Raw genomic sequence first — 27,992 nt, 5'->3', positions numbered from 1 at the left:
CGGCCTTCCAGCCTTGCAGGAATCTGCACTCAGGGACACAGCGTGGGTGTTCCAGGCCGTGGAGGCCTCTGGGAGGGGACAAGGGAGTGAAAAGAGGCTAAGGCGGCAATTCTGTGCAATGCTCAGGCTGTGGCTCTCACTCTTCTCTAACCACCCCCCACCACCTCACAGCCACAAAACCAATTTTCCACATGGCTCTTCAAAGGCAGAAATGGAGGAAACAGTTGTGGTAGCAAATGACTGCTCTCCCAAGGCATCCTGTCCTAAACCATCTGCTCTGGAAAATCCAAATGAGGACCAAATGGAGTGTTATTCCCTCCTGATTAAAGAGAAGACAACAGATACACTGAACTCCGTAAACACGAATTTATGAACCCAGCTTGGCCACTGCAGTTTTTATTTTTCCGTTATTTATGCAGAACTTTCACCCTGGCAGATAGAAAATACAGAATTTTTAAATGTATTGGGTACTCACATATCGAAGGATTGTAACCTGTGGGTTTGGCAGTATATTCAAAACAGGCCTTCACCTGGAGGCTGTATAAAATCAAACACATATTCCTTAAAAGATCCATTACTACAGCAGAAAAAAACTCCATGTTCCCCAACTCTCAAATACCCCACTGCCCACCGATGAGTAAAATGTTATATATACACTTGAGAATCCCTGTCCCCTTTGCCCATTTCTGTCTACCCTTGCCTATGGCTCCCCAGGGCAATCGGGTCATCATAAAGCAGGGCTGTGAAACTGAGGAGGTCATGGGGACCTGGGTGGCTCAGTCGGTTAAGCGTCTGACTCTTAATTTTGGCTCAGGTCATATCTCACAGTTCGTGAGATCAAGCCCCACATCAGGTTCAGCTTGGGATTGTTTCTCTCCCTCTCTGCCTCTCCCCTGCTCATGCTCACTCTTAAAATTAAGAAACTTAAAAAAACAAAAAACAAAAAACAAAAACACAACACTAAGGAGGTTACATACACAAAGCCAAAGCTCTCACCATATCCCACTAGGTGCCCCACAGAACATTTTCTGGCGGAGATCAATCGTGTTCGGTGTTACGGTGAGGGTTTTCTGAATATTAATCACAGGCCGGGACCTGAAAACAAAGGAATAAAAAAACACAGGCTTAGCCTTTTGCTACCTTGAGTGGGAGATGAATTTACATGCTATCAGCTGCCTACAACATCTTAAAAACCAGAGGGGGAAAAAGTGTTCCCCACTGCCAAAGAAAATAACAGATACCATTGAAAACCTGATGACACAATTTTTTTTTAAGTTTTAAACATAACATTTTATAATTATAAAATGTTTTATAGTTTTAGCAGAGTTTTTAAATGGTAAGTAATATGTGTGATATGTAAAAGTTCTAGAATTTTCAGGTAAGTGTTAGGTCTCTGTCCCCATCCAAACCCCCAAGTGGCCTGGTATGTATGTCCTTCCAGAAACCTATTTGGTCTTTGTGTTTCTGTTAAAAATATTACCTAAAGTTAAATATAGAAACATACATATGCTTTTCTTCAATGGGAGCTTTACTTGCTTCTTGTTCTGAATGTTGCTTTTTCTAACATTTCAGAGGCCTTCTCCTATCTATCCATAGATCTAGTTTACGGTTTCTCGCAGCTGGTGGTGTTGCTCTGTCCCCACACAACATCATTTATTTAACCAGTCCCTAATGGGTAGACATTTGATGCTGTTTTTAGGCTTCCGGCTCTGACAAACATCCTTGTACCTGCTTCTCGGCACATGTTTGAATTTACCTGTAGGATAAACTCCTAGTGGAACTTCTGAGTCAAAGAATATGGACATGTTTTAAATTTGCCAAAATACGTTCAAAAAGGTTAAAACCCCATACACACCCAACCCCTGGGATGCAATCAGGGTTTCTACATACATGAATTGTATTATTACAGGCAATCCTTAGCTCTCGGATATCCATCGTAAAACACTTGCCCTTCCTTGCTCCCATCCCCAGACTCAAGCCTTTGTCCTCTTGCCACCAGAATGGATCACAACTTTTCTGCCCCAACAGTATCTCTGTAAGCAGAAACTTCAAGCCCTTTGCCTTTTTTCTGCCCTGCCTTAACCCCAACCTCGCAAATGCTCAAGAAGCTGTAATCCCACACCTTTGGTCCTTCTCGCCATATGAGAACATCCTTGCTCTCCCTTCCATCTTCTCCCCTACTCCCCACAGCCAGTGGGGTCACCCCCAGCCCACATCCTGAGCTCTGCCGCAGGTACAAGAAATCCAACTAGACGGTGGCTGGGAGTGTAAGTGGATGGGGAGACAGACCCCTCGCATCTCCATCACTCCTCAGCCAGAACTCAGAATGGGTTCCATGGTTTTATTACCACATGGATCCAGTTAGACTGACTTCAGCAGTCTTCTGGTAACCTAGCCGTCTTGGGTAAGATGTTTGATAAGCATTCCAAATCCCTTACAGGTAACTGGAACTTGGGGACTCCATCTATCGGTAGGCTAGAAAAGGCATGAGAACATTCGTGGGCAAGGTGGAAGCCTATATAAAAGGACAAATGCTGCCCACATTCTCATTTGTAGACTTCCTTTTATCTCAATTATTTACCTTTCTATTGTTATTTCAGACAGCTGCTGGTTTCTAAGATGCTAGATATATTTCTAATTAAATTCTAGATATATTTCTAGATATATTTCTAATTAAAGTTTTGAGAGCATATTTAAGAGACAAAAATCCACAAAATCTTATAACCAATTGCTACAGATGCAAGAGTATTTCATGTAGGATAGTATTAAAGCTTTAATGTGACATAAATATCAGAAGGATATATTTTAACACACCTTCTGCCTAAAACATTTTTAATTTTTTAAAGTTTATTTATTTATTTTGTAATGTTTATTATTTATTTTTGAGAGAGAGAGAAAGAGCATGAGCAGGGGAAGGGCAGAGAGAGAGGGAGACACAGAATCTGAAGCAGGCTCCAGGCTCTGAGCTGTCAGCCCAGAGCCCGACCCGAGGCTCGAACTCACAGATTGCAAGATCATGACCTGAGCCAAAGTCAGATGCTCAACCGAGCCACCCAGGTGACCCGAAATAAATGATTTTTAATGCTGATTCCCAGCAGTGAAAAGGGGGACTCAAGCAAAGGTGATGGGCAAACTACTGTAGCCCTTCTGGAGGTCATTTTGGTGAATCTGAATCCAAAGTCTGAAAACACATATGCCCTTTGACTTTTGAAATTCACTTTTAGGAATTTATCATAAGGAAATAATGCAGGACATGAACAAAAGTCAAAATTTTACCAGCTTTGTGTTATCATCAAAAACAAACCTGGAAAGCAACATAAATATCCAATGACAGAATGGCGGTTCTTAACTAAATTAGGACCTAGCCATGCGATGCCTTATAGGCAGCCATAAACTTCATTTCAGAAAAGTGCTCAACGAAAGGGGAAAAAACACCTGTACATTATAAACTCGCTTACATGGAAGAAGTCCACTAATGCATTACAAACTGACAAAAACAGGTTAAAAACAATATGTACATTATGATCTCGGTTTTGTAAAATATACATGTCTGTTCATAGCAAACAAAGGACTAAAAGGATGTAAACCAAGATTTTGGAGCTTACTAATGGATATTAAATACAGGGGATGCTTATTTCCTCCCTTATAAGCTTTGTCCTGTCAAATTTTATGTTTCAGTTTTTACCAAAATATAAGGTTTTAAAAATATTTATGAAGTAGAATTTTCACCAATTCTGACTTTTTCCTCAATTCAAAATTATCAAGATTTTACAAAACATGTCTTGTCACATTGTTATACCACTGTCAAAAGAAAAATCTTCAAAATTCATACAAGCTTTTGACTTTGAAATTCAGGTATTACAATTTTCTTTTTTTTTTTTTTTAATTTTTTTTTCAACGTTTTTTATTTATTTTTGGGACAGAGAGAGACAGAGCATGAACGGGGGAGGGGCAGAGAGAGAGGGAGACACAGAATCAGAAACAGGCTCCAGGCTCCGAGCCATCAGCCCAGAGCCTGACGCGGGGCTCGAACTCACGGACCGCGAGATCGTGACCTGGCTGAAGTCGGACGCTCAACCGACTGCGCCACCCAGGCGCCCCCAGGTATTACAATTTTCAATTAAAAGGGTCAAAATCTGAGTGTTAACCAGATTACTGAACATGCTTCACTGAAGTCAGAGATCGCATACCTGAACACAGTTACTGAGTCTGAGAGTGAACCAACAGCAACATCAGGGTAGGAATTTCTATCAAGGTCCATATTTCCAGCAATTGAATATCCAAAATAAGGTGTTTTACCCTCGAGAATCTGAAATGAACAAGGCATCAGGATGAACGACTGGCCCACCAAAACGAGCTTCTCTGTGCTTTCAAAAAGCCACATGGTTTCTTTTAAACTGAAGTTCAAGAGTTCGCTTATAAATGATACTAAATTATAAATGAGTTATAACTAAGTCTGCATGTTATCCAACACTTTATATATTTTATTTCATAAAAGTCATCTGATTTACATTGTATCTCAAAGGTTTTGAGACAAGTTTTGATGAGCTTCTTTACTATATACCAAACAAACCTCTCTGCCTGCTCTCCAAATGTCTTATTCTTCTCAAAAGCAATTTTTAATTTTTGGAGTCTCAATTCTCCATGTAATCACAATCATCTATTTCACTTGCCCCATTTTTACCTCCATTTAGTATGCTACTAAAGGAAAGATATCATATTTCCATCTATTTGTGCTGTCCCGGCAAAATCATCTTTTCCTTTGTATTACTTCAACTCGTAATTTATCTAAGAAATTTTACAATTTAAATAAGCACATCTACATCATTGCATTTGTATCTATTTCCAAGCTATCTTCTAACGGTACATTTTTTAACTACAAAATTCACACTATTATAGATTTGTAAATAAAACATGAGTAGCACGAAAATGCACATAAACCCAAATGCCCTATTACAAGGCAAAAAGCTAAGACCCTTATTGTAGAAATCCAGGCTGTCTGGTTACCTGTGTTGGCTTGGTGTTTATTCCGTTCGGGGATCCGTGATAGATAAAAACCTTTCCCAGATCATCATAGGGAGCTCCAACGGCAATATCTGTTGAGGACATCACATTTCAACAAACGCTACATTTTAAAAACGTCCCAATACAACATTTCAAAATATGATGCCATAAGCACTCACCATCTTAGACAATCAATCTACCTAGGAGCAGCATAACTGTTTCACAATCTGTTACCTACCTTGGTAGCCATCTTGATTAATGTCACCAATATTTTTTACTGCAATACCAAACATGGAATCTTTGGTTCCATTGAGACGAATTGGCTTCACATTATTCCACCTGCCTTGCTGGTTAATGTAAACATACACCGCACCTCCGACCTCTCCATCTCTATCAAAATACTGTGGGGCTCCAATAACTATATCTTGCCACCTAAAAATACACCGAGGGATAAAACAACCATCAGCTAAAATACCAGCAAGCTCACGGAGAATACCTCCAGCCCAGGTATTAGGGACACAGAGATAGGATGTGGCAAGGGTCTCAAATCTGGAATTCATTTCTCATCAATTAAAACATTTTAAGGTATTTTTATGTAATGTTTAGGTAACATACTGCTTAGGCATGTAAATGTTTATGCTTAGGTAAAACATTTTACATGGTAGCCCATAATAAATGCCCAAAGAAAAATATCAAAGAACCTGAAGACAGTCCCCAAGTTAGAACGAGAGTGCACAGACTCCCCTCCACCCACCACCCGAAATGGCACCACCAGCCATAACTATTACTCTGTCCCCAATCCAATCCCTACTTTCAAAAGGACATCCTAGATGCTCTGACAGCCCCTGAAGAAATCACAAAAGAATGATGTAGGTGTCATTTTTCAAGTTAACTTTTTTTCCCCCCAAATTTTAATTCTCACAGACCCAAAACGTGAGTTTTGATCTGAAAACTGAAAACTGAAATGTAATCCTACACCATGGGGAGGGCAATGAAGGTCTGCTGCCAAAATACAAGTGACGAAGATGTGACAGGATAGTAAAAACCTGGTAGCAAAAACACTCTTTGGAATCCACTAACCTGAAAGGATGGCTCTTCTCAAGACCTAAAGAAGCCAAACAACCAACGATTTCTTGGCAAGCGTAAAATAACCTAAGACCCTCTTACCCATCTTTGTTAAGGTCCACCACTGCCACATCATAGCCGAATGAAGATGCCAGACCCTCCCCGTCGAAAATGTGCTCAGGGAGAAGATGTGCAGACTTCATGTCTCTTTTCAGCAAAACCACAGCTCCGCTGTGGTTGGCTCTTGGAGCACCGGACACGAAAGTGAGCTCATCTTTAGAAACAATGCCCTTTCCTGAGTCCAGAGAAAAGCCTAGAAACACAAAATAACAGTTCACATCACCCCGTATTTCAGGAGGTATCTACCATTGGTAACTCCATCACTACCTTTTCCTCTGGCTTCCAACCCGCTCCTTCTGAGCCTCTCTACCAGCTCATCACATTTACAACACGAAAGAGTTAGAGAGGTAAGAGGTCTGACTCAAGTACAAAGAAGTAGGCTACTTCATTGCTCTCTCAGGAAATATATTAAGACTTTTAAAGGAAACCACCTATGCTATTTAACATCTGTGTAATTTGAATCATGAAGCATTCATGCATCTGAAGAAGCTGCTCAAACCCCATTTTAATACTGGAACTGTGGGCCAAAGGAGGTCAAGCTAGATACTAATTATCACGGGAAAGGATACACAGAGATACAACCAGACACAGCATACCTGAGTGCATGTTACAGGGCTCTGCTATAATGTAATGATTAGTAATCTCCTTGGTAATCAGGCAAGAACAAATGCTAACATCATTCGTATACCACAGGCAACATTTCAGTGTTTTGAACCAACTTGATTCTTGGACACAAACATGCAAACAAGACCATGACTGGTGAGATATAGTATTTGAGAACTCAGTATAAACAATAGAGGTGAGCAAGCTGTCATTGATGACAATTACATACTTGTTCGGAGGGCAGAACATGTGAGACACCTGATTATAAAGCATCAGGTAGGATATCAGATAAACAGACTGAGATCTGGTAGCAAGTGAGTGTAAACGCCTCCATCAAAATCACTCGCATTAAGCAAATCTTGCTATGTAAAGGTGAGGCGGATGCAGAATGGTGTAAGCTCCCCCTTTTTAGTGGGATTTATAAAAAGCTTCACCACTACTGTTGTAGTTCTCAAATTGTGAAGTTTGAGTGGCAAAATACGATGAGCTCCAAGTTTAGAAAACGGTGATGCAACCGAATCCAGCTCTGAAAACCATCCAGGAGCAGAGCCTCAACAGTGGCATGATCTCATGTGTGTGCTCCACTTAAAGGAAATAAAAAATAAAAAGATGGATGCTCTGTATGGACCAAAAAAAATTTCTCAAATGACCATGACTAAGACAATTTATTTGTCATCTCAGAGGTCACAAACCTAGGTAGCTATTCATCATCACATCAGGGGACACGTTGGACCGCTCCCTGGGAGGCTGTGTTTTGTAAACAAACTGATCAGGATCTGCGTAGGAAACGCTGGTCAAAAACAGCAGGCCTGGACACGTGCACGGAACGGAAGAGATTGAAGGGAAAAGCAATTACGCTCTGTAAGAGGCACGAGAGCTTCGGCCGCTCCAGCCGGACGATGAGGCCACCAGGCCACCACCGCATCTAGCAAGACACCCTCTTTGCCAGCTTCCCGAACCCCAAGCTGATCATTTTATTCCTTAAAACCACGGACTCGTTGAAATGACAGAGGCACAGACAGCACGGACAACAAAACATGTAAGGACACAAACTTGACTGTTTCCCCCACGAGACACCCACATTGGAGGAAATCCATTCATCAAAGTGGCAAATGTGCTTAATAAAAAGTGCTGAATCCTTTCAGATGCTCCAATAGCATCTATGTTTACAAAAATCCATGGGCATCTATCTTAAAGACTAGACCACTGGTTTCTTGACCATGAAGTCAAATTTTCATTTACAATTAAATACTTCTCTCTCTCTCAAAAATAAACATTAAAAAATTAAAATTAAGTACATCTCGTCACAAATAACCCCTAAGTAACACGCTTGATTGGACAGCACATATATTCGAATAAAATATGGGTTTGTTGACAGTATTTATCCCGAAAAACCATATTTAATATTGAGACTGCAAACTGCTGGCACCGGCATCCTTTCCTGTCCTGCGAAGCCATGGACGTGGTGGCACTCATGCAATCCAGCCGCTTCCCACCCTGACCCTGTCACTCCCATGAAACTTTCTCTCCTAGGCTGAGGGATCAGTAACTGTGTGGCCTTAGACTAAGAAATTAATCTTCCTAAGATAGACTTTTTTCATCATCAAAAGAGGGATAATCATACTTATTTTATAATGTTTTTGGGAAGGTCACGTAAGACCTGTAAGATAGTAAATATAGCACATGACTTAGAGCACATGATCCACACTTAACAAGTGGTAAATTTAATTTTGCTCTGCTCTCTTGTATGCTTTCACATCAAATTTTTAATTTTGGGGCAGGAAGGAATGTCTGAAAAGTTGTTTTTTTCCCCTAAATTAACAGGATCATTCATGTATATGTACATAATTAGGCCATCTTAAGAATCTGTTTACTAACACATTGATAACAACTATTCTTTGTGTTTACTTATCTTCCATTGTTCCAGTAACATCTCTAGCACAGGGGGACTTGAAAAAAAAAATAGGCTACTATTTAGGTTTAGGAGATTTTTTTACATTTTTTTCAAGAAATGTGCAGTAATTATTCTTTATGTCAACTCATACCAAGAATTAAAGCTTTTAAAAGCCTTTGTGTAATTACCATAATGCACACGAATGATTTAGGACGCCCATTAGTAATGCAGACAAGCCTGAGGAGTTAGGGAACTGGCACTTAGACACGATCTGGGTGTCCTCCAGCAGTCCTGCCCAGCTTCCGCTGGAAAGCTGCCGTGCCACCCGCCAGGGGTCCCGTGACATGGGGGCCCCGATCCAGAAGCCGGGCCAACCCTGGAAGATCGACAGTCACAAAGGAAGGACGCGGAGGTTTTGACCCGCCACTGCAGAGTAACTTCATAAACGGAGCTCTCAAGAGTATCTCTAGAAAGAGGATACGGCGCAGCTGACTGATAACATCCATGCATTTTTTTTCCCCGCTGCATGAACAGCCTGTTTCAGGTTACAGAGGCTGATGCTAGCCCAAGAGATGGGCTTGAATGCAAGAGGTTTCCCATCTTGAGGGAGCCCAGGTCAGAAGGGAAGGGTCCCAGGCACCAGTCAGGTTACCTCAGGATCACCAAAGCTTAAACCCGACTGCCCATCAAAGCAGCCACAGGCCCCTGGTCCCGCCTGGCCCGTCCTCAGCCTCCAAGTCCAGGTCCAGGGAGGGCGCTGTCACACTGAGGCATCTGAAAAGACAGGCACGCCAAGCTACGCTTGTTCCTACCTAAGTAACTGTTAGCAGGAACAGGAACTAGACTTTCGTCATGGTCAGTCTCTCCACCAACTTCGTAAGGCCCATCTTCAAAGATGTTCATGTCAAAAAAAGTGTTATTCTTTTGCTCTACGCGAACAATGCCTACAGGAATGAAATGGCAAAAACAAAAAAAAACAAAAAAAACAACAACAACAAAAAACAATGAAGATGAAAACAAAATCAAAGAGATGGTTCCTAATAAACATGCCTCGTGTTATCACTGTCAGTATAGGAAGAAAAGTCTAGAGGAAGAAAAGGCAAAGGAAAGGGGGCTTTTGAGGTCATTAAAGTTTAAAAAATCATGTTCATGTGAATTTTTACAAAGAAATTTGTTCTAGTTATTAAAAAAAATGCACCATGCATTTTTAGGAATTATCTTTACAATGCCACCAACTAGATGGAAAATGGAATGTTTACTTAACTAAACCTACAGAAAATAACTTTTTAAAAGCTATAGGAGCCTGATGTAGCAATCCTATACCAATTTACCTACTTTACTATAGTGTAAAAGTGAAATGTTTTGATCCTTTCTCCAAATCATTTTAATGTGATGGAGGAGACTGGATTTCATCTTTCTAAAATTTTCACAATTAACAATTAAGAATTAAGAAAATTTCATATAGTAAACCTATTACATGACTTTTTAAAAATGGTAACATTTCAGGCCACCTGGATGGCTCAGTCAATTGAGCATCTGACTCTTGATTTTGGCTCGGGTCATGATCTCAGGGTCGTAGAATCGAGCCCCTCATCAGGCTCTGTGCTGAGTGTAGAGGCTCCTTGAGATTCTCCCTCTCTCCCTCTGCCCCTCCCCTGCTCGCATGTGCTCTAAAATTAAATAAATAAATAAATAAATAACGTTTTAAGTCAGGGTTTATAAAGCATATAAGACATGTTTCCCATAAATACATATATATACATAATTGGTGGGTGTTTTTGTTATTTTACTATGTATGGCATCTCTTCTTGCTACAATAGAACTATTTCTAAATTCAATGTGTTACTTTCATTAGGTCAGTATAAACTTACAAATACCATCATGTTGGGGGTGGGGAGGCCAAAGGAGATTACTCCCAAAGGTTAACATGGATGATATAAAGAGGAAGGTGTCCTCGAGGATTATTTCTAATAGGAATTCAAACTTGAGCAGGGAGCAGGGGGAGGGTGGGTGGCATCTGGGTGGTTCAATCAGTTAAGCATCTGACTTTGGCTCAGGTCATGATCTCGAGGTTCATGATATGAGTCCTGCATCAGGTTCTGTGTTGACAGCTCAGAGCCTGGAGCCTGCTTCAGATTCTGTGTCTTCCTCTCTCTCTGCCTCTCCCCAGCTCACACATTGTCTCTCTCTCAAAAATAAATAAAAACATCCAAAAAATTTTTTTAAAAAGGAATTCAAACTTGGGAGGTTTTTAAAATGCATCTCCTAAGTGTTTCCTAACTTAGTGAAAATGTTATAACATAGGATTTATTTTAATAAAAAGAAGTCTTATGTCTAAATCATATACATTTTTCTTCATTATGCATTAGAGTTAATTGTCCTTTATAACATACTGGTTTTCTATGCCTGCCTAATTTCTTCGGAAAAGTTAAACTTTATATAGGAGCTGACCAGGTTCATCCAGTCAAAACTGAGGACCGTTCTCCCTTCCCTCCCTCCGTCTCCTTTTACCTATATCACAATCATCATTAAACGATACCACTAAACAACTTTCCTGTAAATTATCTAAAATTATCATCTCAAAATTCCCCTAGTTCATCTACCCTTCCAACTTTTCTGCTTTATTAGTAAAACACAGCCTTTTAAGATAATATATAATGAAAGATATATCTGTATTAATACACTGTTACTTATATAGGACACCAATTATTTTGTTTTCAGATCACAACCTTAAAATGCAATGTTTACTAACATTAAAACATAAAACTTTCACCTTCAAGAAACAGGAAAACACAAACAGAAAAAAACCCACTAATGTTATTATATTCTTACAGAAAAAGGCTAACTACTTGTATTAATATAAATTGCTGAGAGAAGGAAAAAAATATCTTCAAACATTTCCACCACTGTTTCTGAAATCATATAATTGAGAGATCATAAGATCCTACCTTACTTCTATAATACACAAGTGTCTTGTAACACATTTGGTTTCAATTTAAAATGTTCTCAATCATGGTGCATATAGGAGAATTTACGTAGTCAGTCTAATCTCTATTGCTATAAGTACATGTCCTACCTTTCCAGTTATAAGTGCCTGGGGCTCCAAACACAATGTAATGAAAGTCTTTCGTGAAAGTAGCTGCAACTCCTTGCTGGCAAGAACCAAATTTTTCATGGCCTCTCAATCGGCCATCGCAGAAACTCCAGTCTCCTCCATCCATATCATCCTCAATCCTGAGATTCTGACTCAGGACGTAACACCTTCCAAAGATGTCGCGGGATTCCTGCTTTGTATTGACGTGTTGCCTTTTTTCATATCGGTGAGCACATGTCTGCAAACAGATGGAATGAAGCTGCCCATTCATTTCCACAAAACTTAGGTTTATTATGGACAATTTTATCAATTTATAATAAAGAGGGATTAATTCTAAATGGGATGTGAAACATGTCCTCATCCTGGGCCTGGATCCTAAACCAGCAATTGTTCCCCCAAGTGGCACTAAGAAGACCGTTATCTAGTATATAGGAACTAGGACTCCTGTCTTCTTCTCACCTGGAGAATAATACTCCAGTCCAAATACTGAATGCCAATCTGTAATCCACAGGCAATTTATTTGTAAATTTACCTGTCACATAAACAATGGGAAATATCTTATTTCATTTTCTTAATTTAATTGGCTTTAATGGCCGTATGAAATTTCACATCAGTGTGTTTGTGAAAATATGTAATTACATTCCAGAGGAGAGAAATCAGACGTATTTTCATAGGGATCAGGCAAACACAGCTAAGGGGACAGCTAAGACAAAAACATTTCCCTTTTACCCACACTATTTCCTTATAATCACTCCTAACTTATACTCTAAACTCTGAGATTAAGTTTATTTTAAAAGGCAGAGAGAATTATACTGCCAGAAAAGATGAAATAATCCCTATAATTTTACAAGATATTCATGGCTACCCTCCATGTAACAGAGGATGAATAGACTTTACAATACCCAAGTTGATTTCCTGTAAGGATCCCTTAGATATCAAAACTTAGTGTTCAGTAAAATTCTCATTTTTTTTCAAAACCCTGTATAAATTTGTTACAGCAACCAGATTTTGAAACAGACACGCAAGGATGATCATGAGCCAGCCTGGAAGGCACCACCAAGGCCATCTCACACAGCCACCTAACAAACCTCTTTTCTTCACTACACTTGTATTTGACTTGTCAGAATAAACAACCAGGAAGTTTTAAATTATCTGATCTTACTTTCCATGACCATTCCCACATTTTTAACAACTCCTCTGAAAAAGACACATAGTTCCTGAGACAGAAACCATGTCTAGTTTTGCGTTTTAAGGACCATCAGAAATCACAGGAAAAATAATGCCTTGATTTCTTCTTGACACAATGCCTGCTTTAAAGCAGTCAATCTTCTAGAAGGTACAACTCTGTGTGGGCAGGGGCTCTGCCAGTCTTGTTCACTACTGTATGTCTCATGCTGGCACGTAACAGGCACTCAGACATTGTGGAATGAACACGCTTCTCTACACTTACCACAACTTTGCCCCCTGGACCTTGGCTCTGGACGGTGACCCCCATCCATTGATCTTCCTTGCTTTCTGATGAAGGGTCAGCTGTGGAAAGCAGAGCAGGTGAGATAACACAGTTAGGACCTTCAAAGTGGCTGGAGCAGCCAATAAACAAGAGATGAACACAATACAAGACGGTTTCTAAATTGCCCAGATTCTGAGTCTTGCTACTCAGTAAATTCATGTACTCAATTCACAAAAATTATTTCTCATTTTAAGAAAATGGGTAAGTGGTTATTGGTAAGAACCTTCTGTAAAATTCTTAAATAAAATATATAGCTCTATTTGGTAGCCCTACATCCTCTCTGACACCTAGGGTCCTGAGTACAGAAAGGCATTTGAAAATTATAAGGCTAAGAAGTAGCCCTCCCCCATATGCCACTTAAAGCAAAGATATATTTAAAAAAGCAGTGATGCAGAAATCCAGTTTCCAAACTCCAGCTATCATCCAAACTAACACAAAATGGGCAGTTCTCTACATAGTATCAAATTTGTTACATAACAGCATGAATCATTCTCTCCTTTATTAGAGATAGGAAGCAAGGCCTCAGATTCACTTTATTATCTACCAATGTCAAAAAGGAAAATAGATATATTTTTTGTCCCTCCCCCGAGGAAAGAGAGATATCACAAACACCATCATGTATGTTCATTTCGGTATCAATCTAAATCTACTGTGTGACCCTGTCTCCAAATTTCTGCCTTCCTCAGTGAGAAGGCAGGTATGATTTTTAATCTTGAATCATTACAAAAATGCAAACACTAAGTAACTTTAAGTAGACAGAAGCCAAAATGTTAAAGGGTGATTAAGTCTAAATTACCCATGGGTTTTTGGTTTATTCTTTATACAGGTTGGTGTCTTTTTTACAAGTTTCCCACAATTAACATGTATCATTTGCTAATCAGCAAAAAAACAAAAACAAAAAAACCAATGTTATTTCTAAAATATGTAAAATCAAGAGAAGCACATAAACGTGAATCTGCAAATCAACTTAGACCAAGTATGTCAAATCCAGCTCGCTCGAGCCTTCTTAGTACACTACCTGCTCTGCTCAGCATGGAGGCCTCACAAAACAAGCCTGTCTGAGCCAGCAGGGAAAAATTATCCACGATGGTCAGTTTTCATTTCAGAGAGAGCTGATACTTAAAACAGACTTTCTCCCACATAGTTTAACAGCAAGCGAGAACTTTTGGCAGCTGAGTACGAGCGATGCCCAATTTTCTTGCCGCTGTGAATTCAGTTTTAACAGCCTCCTGTAGAACCTCAACACATCACTAGGTGGCGACCTCAATACACCATATCAGTTTAGAGAGCAGGATTAGGAAGGGCAGCAATTTCAAGCATCCCACCAAACAATTCAAGACATGTAATGAAAACAGGCCCTCTCTCCGAGAATACTTGGACCTCCCTCCCCCCTCATGGAAAGGGCAAGTGGGATACGGGCGAGCTGGCCAAGTGGACACAGTACAGAACACACCATCATTATCAAATTCAATCCGTGTGCAAGGCCCCCGGGAGGTGATGTCGCAGCTGTACAAGCCTCCTGTTCTGTTGGCCCTCTGCAGTGGAAGGGCCACGGCCCGCGGGGCCCCTACGAGCAACCTGTTGACAAAAGAGAGAATTGGGGGATTGGAGTTTAAAACACACTTAACATTTCAATCAGTCAGAACCAAGAGATGTGGGAAATCATTCTTTGGCAAGAGTTCCCAGATGCCCTGCTGGCTTGGGCGCTGGGGAGAGTGAAGGTCGAGTCCCGTGACCGGCTCATGCAACACACACATGCACAACTAGCCAAGTCAAGCCTCAGAAGAGGGGTTGTTCAAACAAGGCGAAAAGTATCAGCCATTTGTCATAGTATCAGCACCTCTCTGCTGAGTAGGATTCTGGTATTTTAAAAGACACACTTTTCATAGATAGAACATGACCCCTAAACCTAAACCAAGGACATATGGAACTTAACAGACAAATGCTCCCACACGGGAGGGGGGGAAAATGGTCCCGTTAAACTTAACAAGCAATAATGTGTCAATTTCTAACACTGTGCCTTCCTGAGGTATTTTTCAAAGGTAATTTTAACGGTACCCTAAATCTTCAGTATACATACTGACTAAATTAATGAAACAAGGAGGCCATTAGGCTGATGTGGCTCTAATGACGTGGCAGCCTATGTAAGCAAAAAATATCTAAGCCTATAAATGCCTCAAGGTTATAAAATCAAACCCAAGGACAACCGATCACAAACAGCCAGTCAGGCTTTAAGCTACAGCTGATTAAATAATTTTTCTTTGATTCTTTACTCCCTGTAAGTAGGTCTTTCCCCTGGTTCCTGTTGGCAGAGCACTCCTAACCACTTCCAACTTGCTGCTGCCAGATTCCCATTGATTTTTGCTCAAATAAACTCCAAGTTTTTTAAATAGGCTTCAGCTTATCTTTGAACAATACTGATTTAGATCCTAAGCTCGCCCAGGTTACAACCGGCCTGAATTTATTTCCCTCTGTCCCCTTCTCTGCCTTTCTGCATCACTTCTTACTTTTGGCGCTCTTGAATCAGACAGGGTCCTCCACATTCATCCTATCAGCCTGGCACAGAGACCACAGGCAGGGTCTGGGCAGTGCCACCTACATACTAGGTATTTTAATGCTCCTTCTTCTTCCCTCCCACCCCAGTGTTGTTAGCTCCTGTAAGAAGGGGCCTTATCCCCAACCCACAATCCTTAAAGTCTCAGTGTCACAGCCAGGAGGGATCTCTAGAGTCCTACTGTCTTTCTACAGGGTTCCTGTTGCTAATGCTCTTTACTCACCATCTTTGGGTCTGACTGACTCATGGAACAGCTAGGAAAAGAGACAAAGAGAAGGAACACACCTGACTGGACAGAGAGAAGCAAGGCTGGAGCTGGGGGAGAGGGCTAGACGCACAAAAGTGAACAAACAACCCCCAAGCAGAAAATAGGCCACTCCTGGCCTTTAACAAACCCACAAAACTCAGATGCAAAATAAAAATAATAATAAATAAATAAATAAAATAAAAATGAAAAATGAAAAAAACCCCACCTACAAACAAAAGTCTCTACCACCTGTCTCTATGATCCCAATAAAGGATTTAACAAAAACAACAACAAAAAATTTAAACCAATACAATGCAGCAGGTGCAACAGAAGGAAATGCACTCAAAAATGGAGGGGCCAGACTTTGTCCAGGGAGGGCGAGTGCAGCCAGGTGTCACAGAATGAGAGCTGGCTCATGTAGGAACACACACCCCTAGCGCTGTCCTTCCTCCCGGAACCCTGGACAGCAAGCACAGTGAGCTTCCACCTCGAACCCCGTCCTACATTTGAAGGGATGAACAGCATACACCAAAACACAGAACTGGAATGAGACTTAGCAGGACAAAGGCAGGGTCCTTAGTGCCTGGAAGTTTCTGGCAGAGAGTCGAGGCAAGACCAATGGCCACAGGCACTGCCACGCACATGTATTCCATGAATGTTGTCCCAGATCCCAGGAGCTCTGACAAATAACTGAGAGGTGAGCTGGCCTCGACCGTTAGTGAGCAAGCTCAATTACCTGGCAGGATGGGGATGGAACCCTGACCCAGGGACTGGGTGGGACTAGCAAGGAGCTGGGGTCAACAGCGCTGAATCACAGGATGTGAGCACTGGAGGCACCAGAAAGCATCTAGCTCCCTAATTTTACAGTACAGAAAACAGACGCCTTTGCAAGGAGGTTAAGCAGTCTGCCCCTAAGATCTCACAGCTAGATATAGGTATAAGCATATATCTATATAGATACACAGATATAGACAGGACAAAAAAATTACTTTGAAGCAATGTTTTTTCCCATTCCTGTTAGATGCTTCCTAGGAAATAAAACCCAGGATTTTCAGGCATTTACAACTTTGCTGAAAGGGCAAAACCTACACAAATGAAACACTGAAACAAGAATTGCTCTGGTAACTGACAGATGTAAGCAAAACATGGAAAGGTTGAAGGAAGGCGGAGTGAAAGCGTTGCTGGAATTGGGTGGGGTGAAGATTGGGAAGAGGTTATCTGTAAAGGTAACCAACTGCAACGGGAAGGCTATAAAGAGCAGCCGGGGAGTTCCAAGGTTATTACAGCGTCTTCTCTGACCACTTCCTCTCCTCCTCATCCACACCCGAGGCTAAGGCAGGTGCTGGGCTTGTTATTTCATGTTCACTCATTCACTTATTCATTCCACAAACATTTAAAAACCTTCTAGAATGAGTACGGGTTGCCCTCGCACCCTCCCCCCCAAAAACTCTGGCCCTGAGGGAGGCAGATTCATAAGCAGGTACTAAACCAGAGGGAGGCAGAGGCCATGCGAGGGTGGGACCGGTAATCCTGCGCACGGTCTGGGGGGGGGGGGCAAAACCTGCCTGGGGGGAAGGGGGTCACCCAGACCACAGCAGAGCTGGGGGTGCAGATGAGGGGCTTGTCACCTGCAGAGGCTGACCGCGGGCAGGGGGAAGGAGCCAGAGGAAACGGAGGGGTGAGAATCGGTGATGCCACAAGACGGGGCTGGGGAGGCGCAAGCTGGTCAGTGGAGTTGGGGGTTGTGGGGTGAAGGGCCAGAGGCACACGCACCCGCGGTGCCCCTCAGAGCCCCAGGCTGCCGTGCCCTGCAGAGGATAGGCACTTGCGGACTTCCTGTTCCACGTACAAGGACAGTCCAGAGTAAGCCTGCCACATCCCCCAGCCCCCTTTCTCCTGGCAGAACGGTAGGGCCTCTCCCTCCTCAGTACCTCCACCTTCCACTTGTCCCCCTTATCCAGAGTGGCCAAGACAAGCCTTTAGCAGGCATGTGAGAAATGGGAGGGCTTTCACTCCAGTTTGCCAACTGTGACAGCAAAATTTCATGTGTGCTAAAGACACCAACCTCTCGCAGGAGGAGTCCACCCATGTCGCTCATGGCAACTGCCGCAGATGAAAGCCGACATACAGAAGAATGGAAACAGCAAGAAGGTCTGAGGGTGTGGGGAGGGGCAGGAAACACAGAAGAGAAGTTGGCAAACACGAGAAATGGACTCCTGGAGAACAACGTTAAGGGTCACGTCGCCCCCTGGTGGGCTTTGCCTGCACGCGTTCCCACCACAGTCCTTCCTCCCAGGTCCCCGGACAGCTGGCACAGTGAGCCCACTTCAGAACCCATCCCACCCTGGATGGAGGGAGGCTGAGTGCTCTGGGCCCCCCAGCAGACCCCCTCCAGCCTCGGGCCCCAGCCACTCAGAGGAAGAGCAGACAGCAAGCAAGTACTGGGGCGGAAGCGTGCCCCTGCTCTGGCTGCACCTGGTTCCCTGGGCCCACACTTAATCGGAAATTCGAGAAAACAATGACTGGGGTGGGGGAGGGAAGGACAGGTGGAATTAAGTTGGATAAAATGAGAAGCACAGAAAATGCAAGGAAGCACCTTGATGGAAAAACACAGTAACTAACCCCAACCAAATTCAACAACTGGCAGGCGTCTCAATCCTCAAGGTGAAAGCGGTCTTCTCTGGATCAGGAAATAAGCAAACTCTTAATTCTGCTCGAAACCAGCCTTTATCAGGAGGTCACAGCCCCTAAGTGGAGGCTATGTCTGGCAGGAACAAATACTCAAAAAGAGCTGTGTCCAGTCAAACGATACCATCCCCGGTGAAAGTCCCGTCTAAGTCCTGTAGGATGGGCACTGGTCTATAAGCCATTCAAATACAAGCAGCCTCCTGAGCTAGCCGACTGGTACAGCTCCAAAAAGGGTAGTGTTCATGTAGAGGAACCCTGAGGTCACACCAGAGTCCACAGTTTCTGCTCAAAGCCCAGTTTTCTTCACTTTGCCCCCAATGCCCCTAGAGGCTGCTTCGGTGTAGGCAGCACACATTCTCTGGGCACGGCCAGGACACCCACAGCGACTCCTAGGACTCAGGTAGTAGCTGCTGGTCTGTTGAGTTCATTTCCTCTTAAGAAGCAGTGATAGCAGCTGCTGTTATTACTAAGCCACATGTATGGAGGAATTCAAAACAGCAGCAACAATTCATATTCAAAGTGGCAGGGGCCAGCGGATAGAAGTTATGGCCTTCAAAGGGAAGTGGTGGAAATTAACAGAACTGGGTCTAAGAAGCTTATTCCCATATCAGGTCAAAAGAAAAACTGTCAAGGAAGGGCAAGAATCTAAGTTTTAAACTAAGATTGTTTTAAGCGCCAAAAGGAACAGGAAAAAAATACTTCCCAGATTGCTTTCCACAGGGCTAGTGAAACATCACCTTTACTATTTTGAAGCTGCAATCACATAAAAACTGCCCTGGGATTCCAACATATTGGAAAGCCACGTTTAAAATATAAAACTCAGAGGCGCCTGGGTGGCTCCGTCAGTTAAGCGTCGTCCAACTTCGGCTCAGGTCATGATCTCATGTTCAGGGGTTCGAGCCCCGCTTCAGGTTCTGTGATGACAGCTCAGAGTCTGGAGCCTGCTTCAGATTCCGTGTCTCCCTCTCTCTCTGCCCCTCCCCCCCTCTCAAAAATGAATAAACATTTTTAAAAAATTTTAAATACACTACTCAGGGCACTTGGCTGGCTCAGCCAATAGAGCGTGGGACTCTTGATCTCTGGGTCATGAGTATGAGCCCCACATTGGGTACAGAGATTACTTACATAACTAAAACTTTTTAAAAAACCCACAAAATTCACAACCTGCAAAACCACATCATCATTATCTTTAAAGATGAGAAATAAAATCTGAAATAGTAAAATACAATATGAAAGGCTAATAATGACACAAGTATGACATAAAACTGAGGGTATGGTATTAAAATTCAAGGTCCTTTTGGAATCCAGATCAGAAGTCTTAGCACAAAGATTCGGGACCCACTGTCATGCCATTAACCACAAGGTTATTTCAAACTTCAAGTACTCCTATTTCAGATACGCAAGTTCTCCCCCAAACAGAGCAGGTATACTTTTGTATAACTACTTCAACCAAAAGATCTAAACACTGGAACACTTTTAAAACTCTAAGCACAATAGCAGCTTTGCTTCATTGCTTTTGGCAATAACTCATTTCCTCGAGGATTAAAGATTCTGCCTCTAGCTATGCAACTCTGTCCCAGGAAACATGAAATATTGCTTCATTAGAACAAGGACACTATTATTGCTTAATTTAAAACACAGCCTTCTTAGTTTGTTCAAATTAAGCATTAGAAAATTAGAAGACAGCCTTACCGTGGATTTGTGTCACCTCTGCATTTAACCCATCCTCAAACTCAATTTTTAATTTTTGTTAAATACAAATGACAAGAAACCAAACAGAAAGAACTTATGATGGAAAGCAACAGATTCCAAACTCATCCCAAGCCCCAGTCTCTAGGTATACCTCTTTAAAAAAAAAAAAAAAAAAGTCTGTATTTACTTCTCCGTAATTCCATTACTTCTGCCTATATTTTTATCTCTTGATTTATCAGCTTTGGACAATAACTGTTGACCCTGCAACATGAAAAGGGAAGAACTTACACTACGACTGCACTTTCCCTCCTATGTTTAGTAACTATATTACCTTAGTTCTTGTATTTGTTACCCTTAACAGTTTCACAATATACTTAACCCTCTATTTTCCCTTCACCAACTTTCAACAAAATCTGTCTCCATTCCCGAATTGGGGAGACGAAGGCTTCAGCATTCTGACCCTTTCCCCCAAACTTTCCCTTCCAAGTCCCACCACCCATTAGCTAAACTTTTACACTATTATCAGACTATATTACCACTTACATTTTGTCTTGTGTAACCACAACTCGGTCACCCGTTCTTTTACATAACCAGGTAAATATTCAGCATTGAATCAAACCACACTGAAATTATCCTCTTTCTTCTATCTGGGACCTGGGTCAGAGTCCTTGGCCTCAAAGGAAACTGTCCCCAGCACCAAGGTCAAATAGACTTCTTACATTCTACCAATGGCTTAGTGTACTTCACATTTGAACCATGACTTTTGCTTTCCTTGGCATTTCTCATTGCCCTTTTCCTTACCTTGTTTGCTTTTTTCTAGCCTCCATCGTTTCTAAGCCCCCAGTCATACCTTATATTAAATCAGGATTGCTTCTCTGCTCAGGTTTCCTCCTCAGAAGCCTCAGACCTCCCATCACTACACGGATTATTCCAGGGCTGTGGTACTGGGTCACCCTAGGACTGCCCTCCTGGGCTGATCTGCTTTGGAAAACAGATTTCCCTCTAATTCTAATTATTTTCTTAAAAACCATCCTACAGGACAGTATATGACAGGTAAACTTAGTCCCTCCATATACAAAAATGTCATTATTCTGCTCTTACCCTTGATTGATAGTTTGGTTGTTTTTTCTAGGCTGAAAAACATTTTCTTCAGAACTTTAATGTTACTGCTGTTATTCTAGCACCCAATGAAAATTCTGAGGGAAGTTCAGTTTTGACTTCTTTGAACTTTTAGGTTCTTCACTTACCCTGGGCCTTCTCAACAGCAAAACACACAACCACCACCATGTACCTGCACGTGAGCCTTTATTCATTTCCTGTGCACTGACTGCATGGCCTCGACCAATGGAATTAGAACATTAATTTCTAAGAAACTCGTGGGATGCCTGGGTGGCTCCGTCGGTTAAGCGTCCGACTTCAGCTCAGGTCATGATCTCACCGTCCGTGAGTTCGATCCCCGCGTCGGGCTCTGTGCTGACAGCTCAGAGCCTGGAGCCTGCTTCACGTTCTGCGTCTCCCTCTCTTTTTGCCCCTCCCCTATTCATACTCTGTCTCTGTCTCAAAAATAAATAAACATTAAAAACAAAATTTCTAAGAAACTCGTACGGTACATTTATCACTTTACAGGTTCTATTTTCTGTGCTCTTTCTGGAACTTCCTAACTAGTCAGGTGTTAGGCCTCCTGGATTAATCTATCTTTTCTCTCATTTTCTTCCTTCTCTAAGGCTTTTCAACTTGATTTTCCAATAGTTCTATTGAAAACCCTGAATTTCAGCAGTTATGTTTGTAATCTCCAAAAGCTCTTACTTGGTTCTGATCGTGCCTTTTACATAACAATGCACTCTATTATTAACTTGTGGATCAGCATGTTCTCAAAACTCTGAGCATTTTACCTAGATTTTTCCCCCCTCAGGTCTCATTCTGTTCCTGGATTATCTGTTTCCCAGTGTTTTCCTGGGTTTACTGCAGCCATTCCCTTTTATGTTCTCACCACATGCCTCATGATTCTTGGTTCTCATGTGTTGGTGTTGTCTTCAAAGGTCCATTTTTGGCTTGGTCTCACCCTGAGAAGGAATTCTGAAGGGAGTCCCGGGTGGGGTCTGCAGGATTCACTATTGGCTGAGTGGGTGGGGAGCTGCTGTCAGACTACAAACCACCCTTCAAATAAATGCTAGAGGAGGAAGCCTTGAATTCTTGGGGTGCCAGCATTCACACCAGAAGACCTAGCTTTGGGTTGTTTTTGTTTTTGGTTTTTAATAACACATAGCTTCCTTGTCTACAAGAATCTGTTATTTTTGAGTTGCAATCAAGTTAAGCTCTTAAAACCATCCCGCTGCCCCCAAAAGAGTGCTATGGGGTTTGGTTTTGGTTCTGGCCACAGTGTTAAATGCCAACAGCCTATATACTCTGCACAGAGGTGGGGAATGATGATGCTATCTGGCATCTGTGGTCCTGCACACAGACCTTCCCTTCCAGATATATACCTCATTCCCCAGCCCCCGCCTTACCTGAGGATTCCAAGGGTGATCCGTCACAGGTGGACCACCCCCCACCCCCCAGTTCCCACGTGACATGCTCCAGACTGTGGTTCCTCCCTTTGTCACAGTCATAAGCCAGAGCCCATCTGCTTCCTGTCTCTCAGTAACCTAATCTTACCCATTATGGAGACTTGAGGAGCCTGGAGGGAAACCCTGTATACCCAGCCCACCATCTGCAACCTTAACTCAAAATCCAATAGTTTCTTGAAGGAATCAGGTCTTCATTCCAGCCTTGTTTCCTGGCCGTCTGCAGAGGTCTTTCTCCCAACTGTTCCCATAACACCTCTTTATCATTACTACCTTCTCTCATATACTGTGTATACCTACTTAGAAGACTCCCTGCATGGAAGAAAAAAAAAAAATCCAAAACAGGTTTTCTAGCCAATTTGTATATGTAAGCTTTTATGAATATAGAAGATAATCAATTGACCACATCTGATCATTTATACATTTTAAATAACACATTAAACACCTAAAAATAATTTTACTTGTATTTCATGAAGTGATTTTATTCAAACTCCATATGCTTCTTTGACATTACTTTCTGAAAGCCAGGTCTAACCCAGTTTTCAGGAGCATTCCCAGGACATTTTAAAGTTTATAACAACATCCAAGACTTGCAATTATGGTGTCAAATCCTGAGGAATTATTACTAAATGGGAGCTAAATTTCTTTGCCTCCTTTTTAAAAGCAATTTATTTTATTTAAAATATTTTAAAACCAATTTAACCTCTATCCGCATCCACAATTATAACTGATTGAGGTCCTTTCAGGCTAATGTGTTTATAACAAACAGAACTTTGTTGTTCAAAATAAAGTAATCAAGAGGGCAGTTCTCACAGAACATCTTTATAAGGCTTCACATATAAGGTGGAATCATTTGGAGGTGAAAAAATAGATCTTTCATTACATTCAAGGGTGCACAGAAAACAAATCTTCAAGACCCCCCCAGACGGAGAGCTCCCTGTGCTGTGGACAGGCATCTCAGGAAAGACCTCTGGGTCACACATTCTCTCCTGGAAGGGGTAGTCCCGTCTACACAAAAGCCGTGTTGTATGGAGTTATTTTTGGTCAGCAGACTATCCACAGTGTGGTTAAAGCTTTCAGCACTTAGCTCAGCTGACCATATCCCCAGGTTTTCCCAGGACAGTCCTGATTCACACCTGTTGTCCTGAACCCCCCCCCCCTTACTCCCACAAATATCCCAGCTTGGTAGACCAATTATACAGTCACCCCAGCCTCAGAGAGAGTGCTAGCAATAGAACTGGACTGATGCAGCGGCTTGAATTTAAAAATGCTGTGCTTAAAACTCCAGCTGTGTGGTTGGATCTGACCATGGCTTCACAAGCACTTGGTGAGATGTTCTGGCCTGGGAGGCCCTATGTTCAATTCCCATATATCTGGGCTACCTGGGGACAGCTTGTCTGGTCCCCAAAGCTCCACTGGCCTTAGGAGAGCTTCTCTCCCCCGACCAGGTTGACTCTCCAGGTGTCCACTGATAGAAGCACTGTCCTGCCTCTGGCTGGAGGGAGAGGTACTTGCTTTCCAAGGACTAGTGGTCAACAGGGAACGTCCATACCCCTGCACCACCACTCGCAACCCAGGTAGCCTGCCCAGATTGCTGAGGCGTCTCATCCTTCTTCTTTTTTTTTTTTTTTAATTTGTTTTTAATGCTTATTTCTGAGTGGGGAGGGGTGAGAAGCAGAGAAGAGAAAGGGAGACACAGAATCCAAAGCAGGCTCTAGGCTCTGAGCTACCCACAGATCCCAACACGGGGCTCAAATCCACAAGCTGTGAGATCATGACCGTATCAGACCCTTAACCAACTGAGCCACCCAGGTGCTTCCCCCCCATTTTTTTTTAATGGTTCTTCCCTCTCTTTAAAGACCCTCCTCCTCCTCTCTCTTCTCCATCTGGTAAAGAGAAGCAAAGGCATTAAAGCTTTTATCTAAACCCTGCAACTCTGCCTGAGTTAGATTCCTTCAGGGGAGAGAGGGCCTGCTTCTCTCTCCTTTGCAACTAGAAAAAAATCAATCACCAGACTAATACCTCCTGTTAGGCTTTTCAACCAAAATGTATGTATGTATTATTAAAGTTATGAAACCTTAAGCAATTTTCCTTATTTTGGTGACTGGTCATTTGGAGATTTAAAAATACATCTGAGAACTCTGCATTCACAAAAAGTTCTATCCAGCAGTCATGAGCTAGAAATCTCTGCCCCACCAGCCCTCTGTGTAAGTCGGGCTGTGAGGCACATGGATTGAAGCTCTAGAAAAGCACAGATCCTTCTGTTCTGAACCCTCGGACTCATCCCAAGCTCCTAGGGCAGGCTCTGGCTCATGGCAGTGCACCATCAATATTTACTGAAGAAGCATCATGGCTAACTGCCGCAAGACAGGATGCATAAGAGCCACTCTCCGCTGCTCTGAGAAGAGCAAACAAATTGTCAGAGGTCGTTACCACCAAGTGACTTGGTGGCAACAGCCATCTGTGCAATGAGACCTGGAGTTGGGCAGGTGTACTAGTTTTCTATGGCTGCTGTAACAAATTACCACCAACTTGGTGGCTTAAGACGACACAAATGTAGCATCTTACAGTTGCACAGTTCAGAGGTGAAAATCGAAGTGTTGGCAGTTGCTTTCCGAAGGTTCTAGGGGAGAATCTGTCTCATTACTCCAGCCAGGATCTTATGCTGCCCGCATTCTTGCACTCATGGCCCCTTCCTTCTACGAGGCTGGCAGTAAGTGAGATGTGCAGCTCCCAATCTCTCTTCTGCCTCCCTCTTCCACATTAAGAGGAGCCCTCCGATTACACTGGGCCCACCTGGGTAATCCAGGATCATCTCCTGAATCGTAAAGTCATTTGATTAGCAACCTTAATCTGCAACTTTTAGTCCCCTTTGCCACTTAACCTAATACATTCACAGGTTTGGGAGTGGAGGGGTTAGGACACAGACTTCTTCATAAGGTCTCTAACATGGCAAGAAATCTAAATAGCCTCTTCCCTATTCATCTTCACCAAGAACTTGAATTTTGGTGATAACCTAAAACATTTTTGCAGAGATTAATTGTGTCTGAAGAGCATAGTCTGAGTTAAACTCTTCCCTCACTCTGGACCCTTTAACTAGATGGGGCTTCTTTCAAACCCCTCCAGCTCCTGGCTGGGGACCTTTGCACATGTTCCTCTCTCTCCCTGGAATCCTCCTACTCAGACTTGAGGTCTCTGCTTAAAAATCTCCCTATACCTTCCAGACGAGGCCAGGTGTCACCTCTTGTAAGTTCCCATTCACCTCTCCTTCACAGCAATCACCATGCTTAGTAATGTGACCACTTGCATACTGTTCACCTCCCTTACCTCCGGGTCAGATCTATGGGGACAGGGGCCACATTTCGTCTGTTCACTGCTACATCCACCCCCCAGCATCCAGCTCAGTGCCTACCCCTTAAAGGACACTCAACAAGTATTTTTAATAAATGAGCCACGTTTGGGGCACCTGGATGGCTCAGGTGGGTAAGCATCTGACTCTTGATTTAGTCTCAGGTCAAGATCTCATAGTTTGTGAGGTTTAAGCCCCACATCGGGGGATTCTCTCTCCCTCAAAAAAATAAATAAATAATTTTTCTTAAAAAGTCTTAAAAATAAATAAACAAGGGGTGCCTGGGTGGCTCAGTTGGTTAAGCATCTGACTTTGGCTCAGGTCACAAACTCACAGTTTGTAGGTTTGAGCCTGGCATCGGGCTGCGGGCTGACAGTGCAGAGCCTGCTTGGGATTCTCTCTTGCTCCCTCTCTCTCTGCCCCTCCCTCACTCGTGCTTTCTATCTCAAAATACATACATACATACATACATATGTACATAAGCCATGTTCATACAGTAATTTACACAATTAAAAGTTCACTGTTAACAATTTCAACACAGCAGATCTAAAATCTGAGAAACCTTCAACCTTCAACCATTTCTACAAGCAGCCTTCTAAAGGCAGGGGACAATGGGGAGATCCTTTTTTTTTTTTTTAAAGTTTATTTATTTATTTTGAGAGAGAGAGAGAGAGAGAGAGAGAGAGAGCGCACAAGCAGGGGAGGGGCAGAGAGAGAGAAGAGAGAGAATCCCAAGCAGGCTCTGCACTGTCTGCACAGAGCCCGATGCAAGGCTCGATCTCAAGAACCATGATGAGATCATGACCTGAGCCAAAACCAAGAGTCGGATGCTTAACCAACTGAGCCACCCAGCCACCCCGACAATGGGGGAGATCCTAATACCAGAAAGCCAAACACTCCTTTGAGGGCTCTAGTTTATTTCTGAAAAAAGCATTTGCACTGTGAATTTTTAAATATAAAAATTAGACTAATAAACATTTAAAATTAAAAAAAATATATATATATATGATTAAAAACTAAAAAAAAAAAAAAAAAAAAAAAAAAGAAAGAAAAAAAAAAAGGGAGGGGTGCCCGGGTGGCTCAGTCAGTTAGTTAAGTGTATGACTTCAGCTCAGGTCATGATCTCACAGCTCGTGGGTTCAGGCCCAGCGTCATGCTCTATGCTGACAGCTCAGATTCTGGGTCTCCCTCTCTCTCTGCCCCTCCCCCACTCGCACTCTGTTTCTCTCTCAAAAATAAACAGACATTAAAAAATTTTTTCCTAATGTTAAAGTTAGACTGTATTAATGGGACACTGTTTTAAGCAAAAAAGTTTTGTCTGTAAACCTTTGAGTGAAATGACATGGAAATGCTGGCTGCCAGTTTCAATCCTCTGTTCGCTCCTTCATTCATTCAGCAAGTATTTCCTGAGCTCCTCACTGAATGAGTGCTCTGTCCTACGCGGTGACTGACCCACTTCCCCACCTCAACTGGACCTATTAGAGGAGTCAGTGGTCCCGTCCAGTGATTCCTACTGACTAATGCATTTGCAGAGGAAACGGGTCTTTCAAAACGGGACCCATAGCAACACCTTGCACAGTGAGCCGTTTTTCCCAGATGCCCACACAT

At 42.5% G+C, this 27,992-nt stretch overlaps 1 protein-coding gene across 2 annotated transcripts in view; it reads right to left on the bottom strand.

Moving 5' to 3' along the window:
* ITGA6 (integrin subunit alpha 6) overlaps positions 1-27,992 on the bottom strand; it is a 76,838-nt gene that overhangs the window by 24,497 nt on the left and 24,349 nt on the right. For both annotated transcript variants that reach the window (XM_042994708.1, XM_042994709.1), the window contains exons 2-11: positions 14,744-14,868; positions 13,231-13,310; positions 11,763-12,018; positions 9,499-9,630; positions 6,172-6,382; positions 5,243-5,436; positions 5,008-5,096; positions 4,191-4,309; positions 997-1,095; positions 476-537 (exon numbers count right to left, since the gene is read on the bottom strand). In XM_042994708.1, coding sequence (XP_042850642.1) covers positions 476-537; positions 997-1,095; positions 4,191-4,309; positions 5,008-5,096; positions 5,243-5,436; positions 6,172-6,382; positions 9,499-9,630; positions 11,763-12,018; positions 13,231-13,310; positions 14,744-14,868 — 1,367 coding nt within the window. The remainder of the gene's footprint in view (positions 1-475; positions 538-996; positions 1,096-4,190; positions 4,310-5,007; positions 5,097-5,242; positions 5,437-6,171; positions 6,383-9,498; positions 9,631-11,762; positions 12,019-13,230; positions 13,311-14,743; positions 14,869-27,992) is intronic.

This window comes from Panthera tigris, chromosome C1 (genome assembly GCF_018350195.1).
Source record: "Panthera tigris isolate Pti1 chromosome C1, P.tigris_Pti1_mat1.1, whole genome shotgun sequence".
NCBI classification, from domain to species: domain Eukaryota; kingdom Metazoa; phylum Chordata; class Mammalia; order Carnivora; family Felidae; genus Panthera; species Panthera tigris.
The sequence above is the reverse complement of the archived record's forward strand: the minus strand, read 5'-3'. Positions and strand labels throughout refer to the sequence as shown.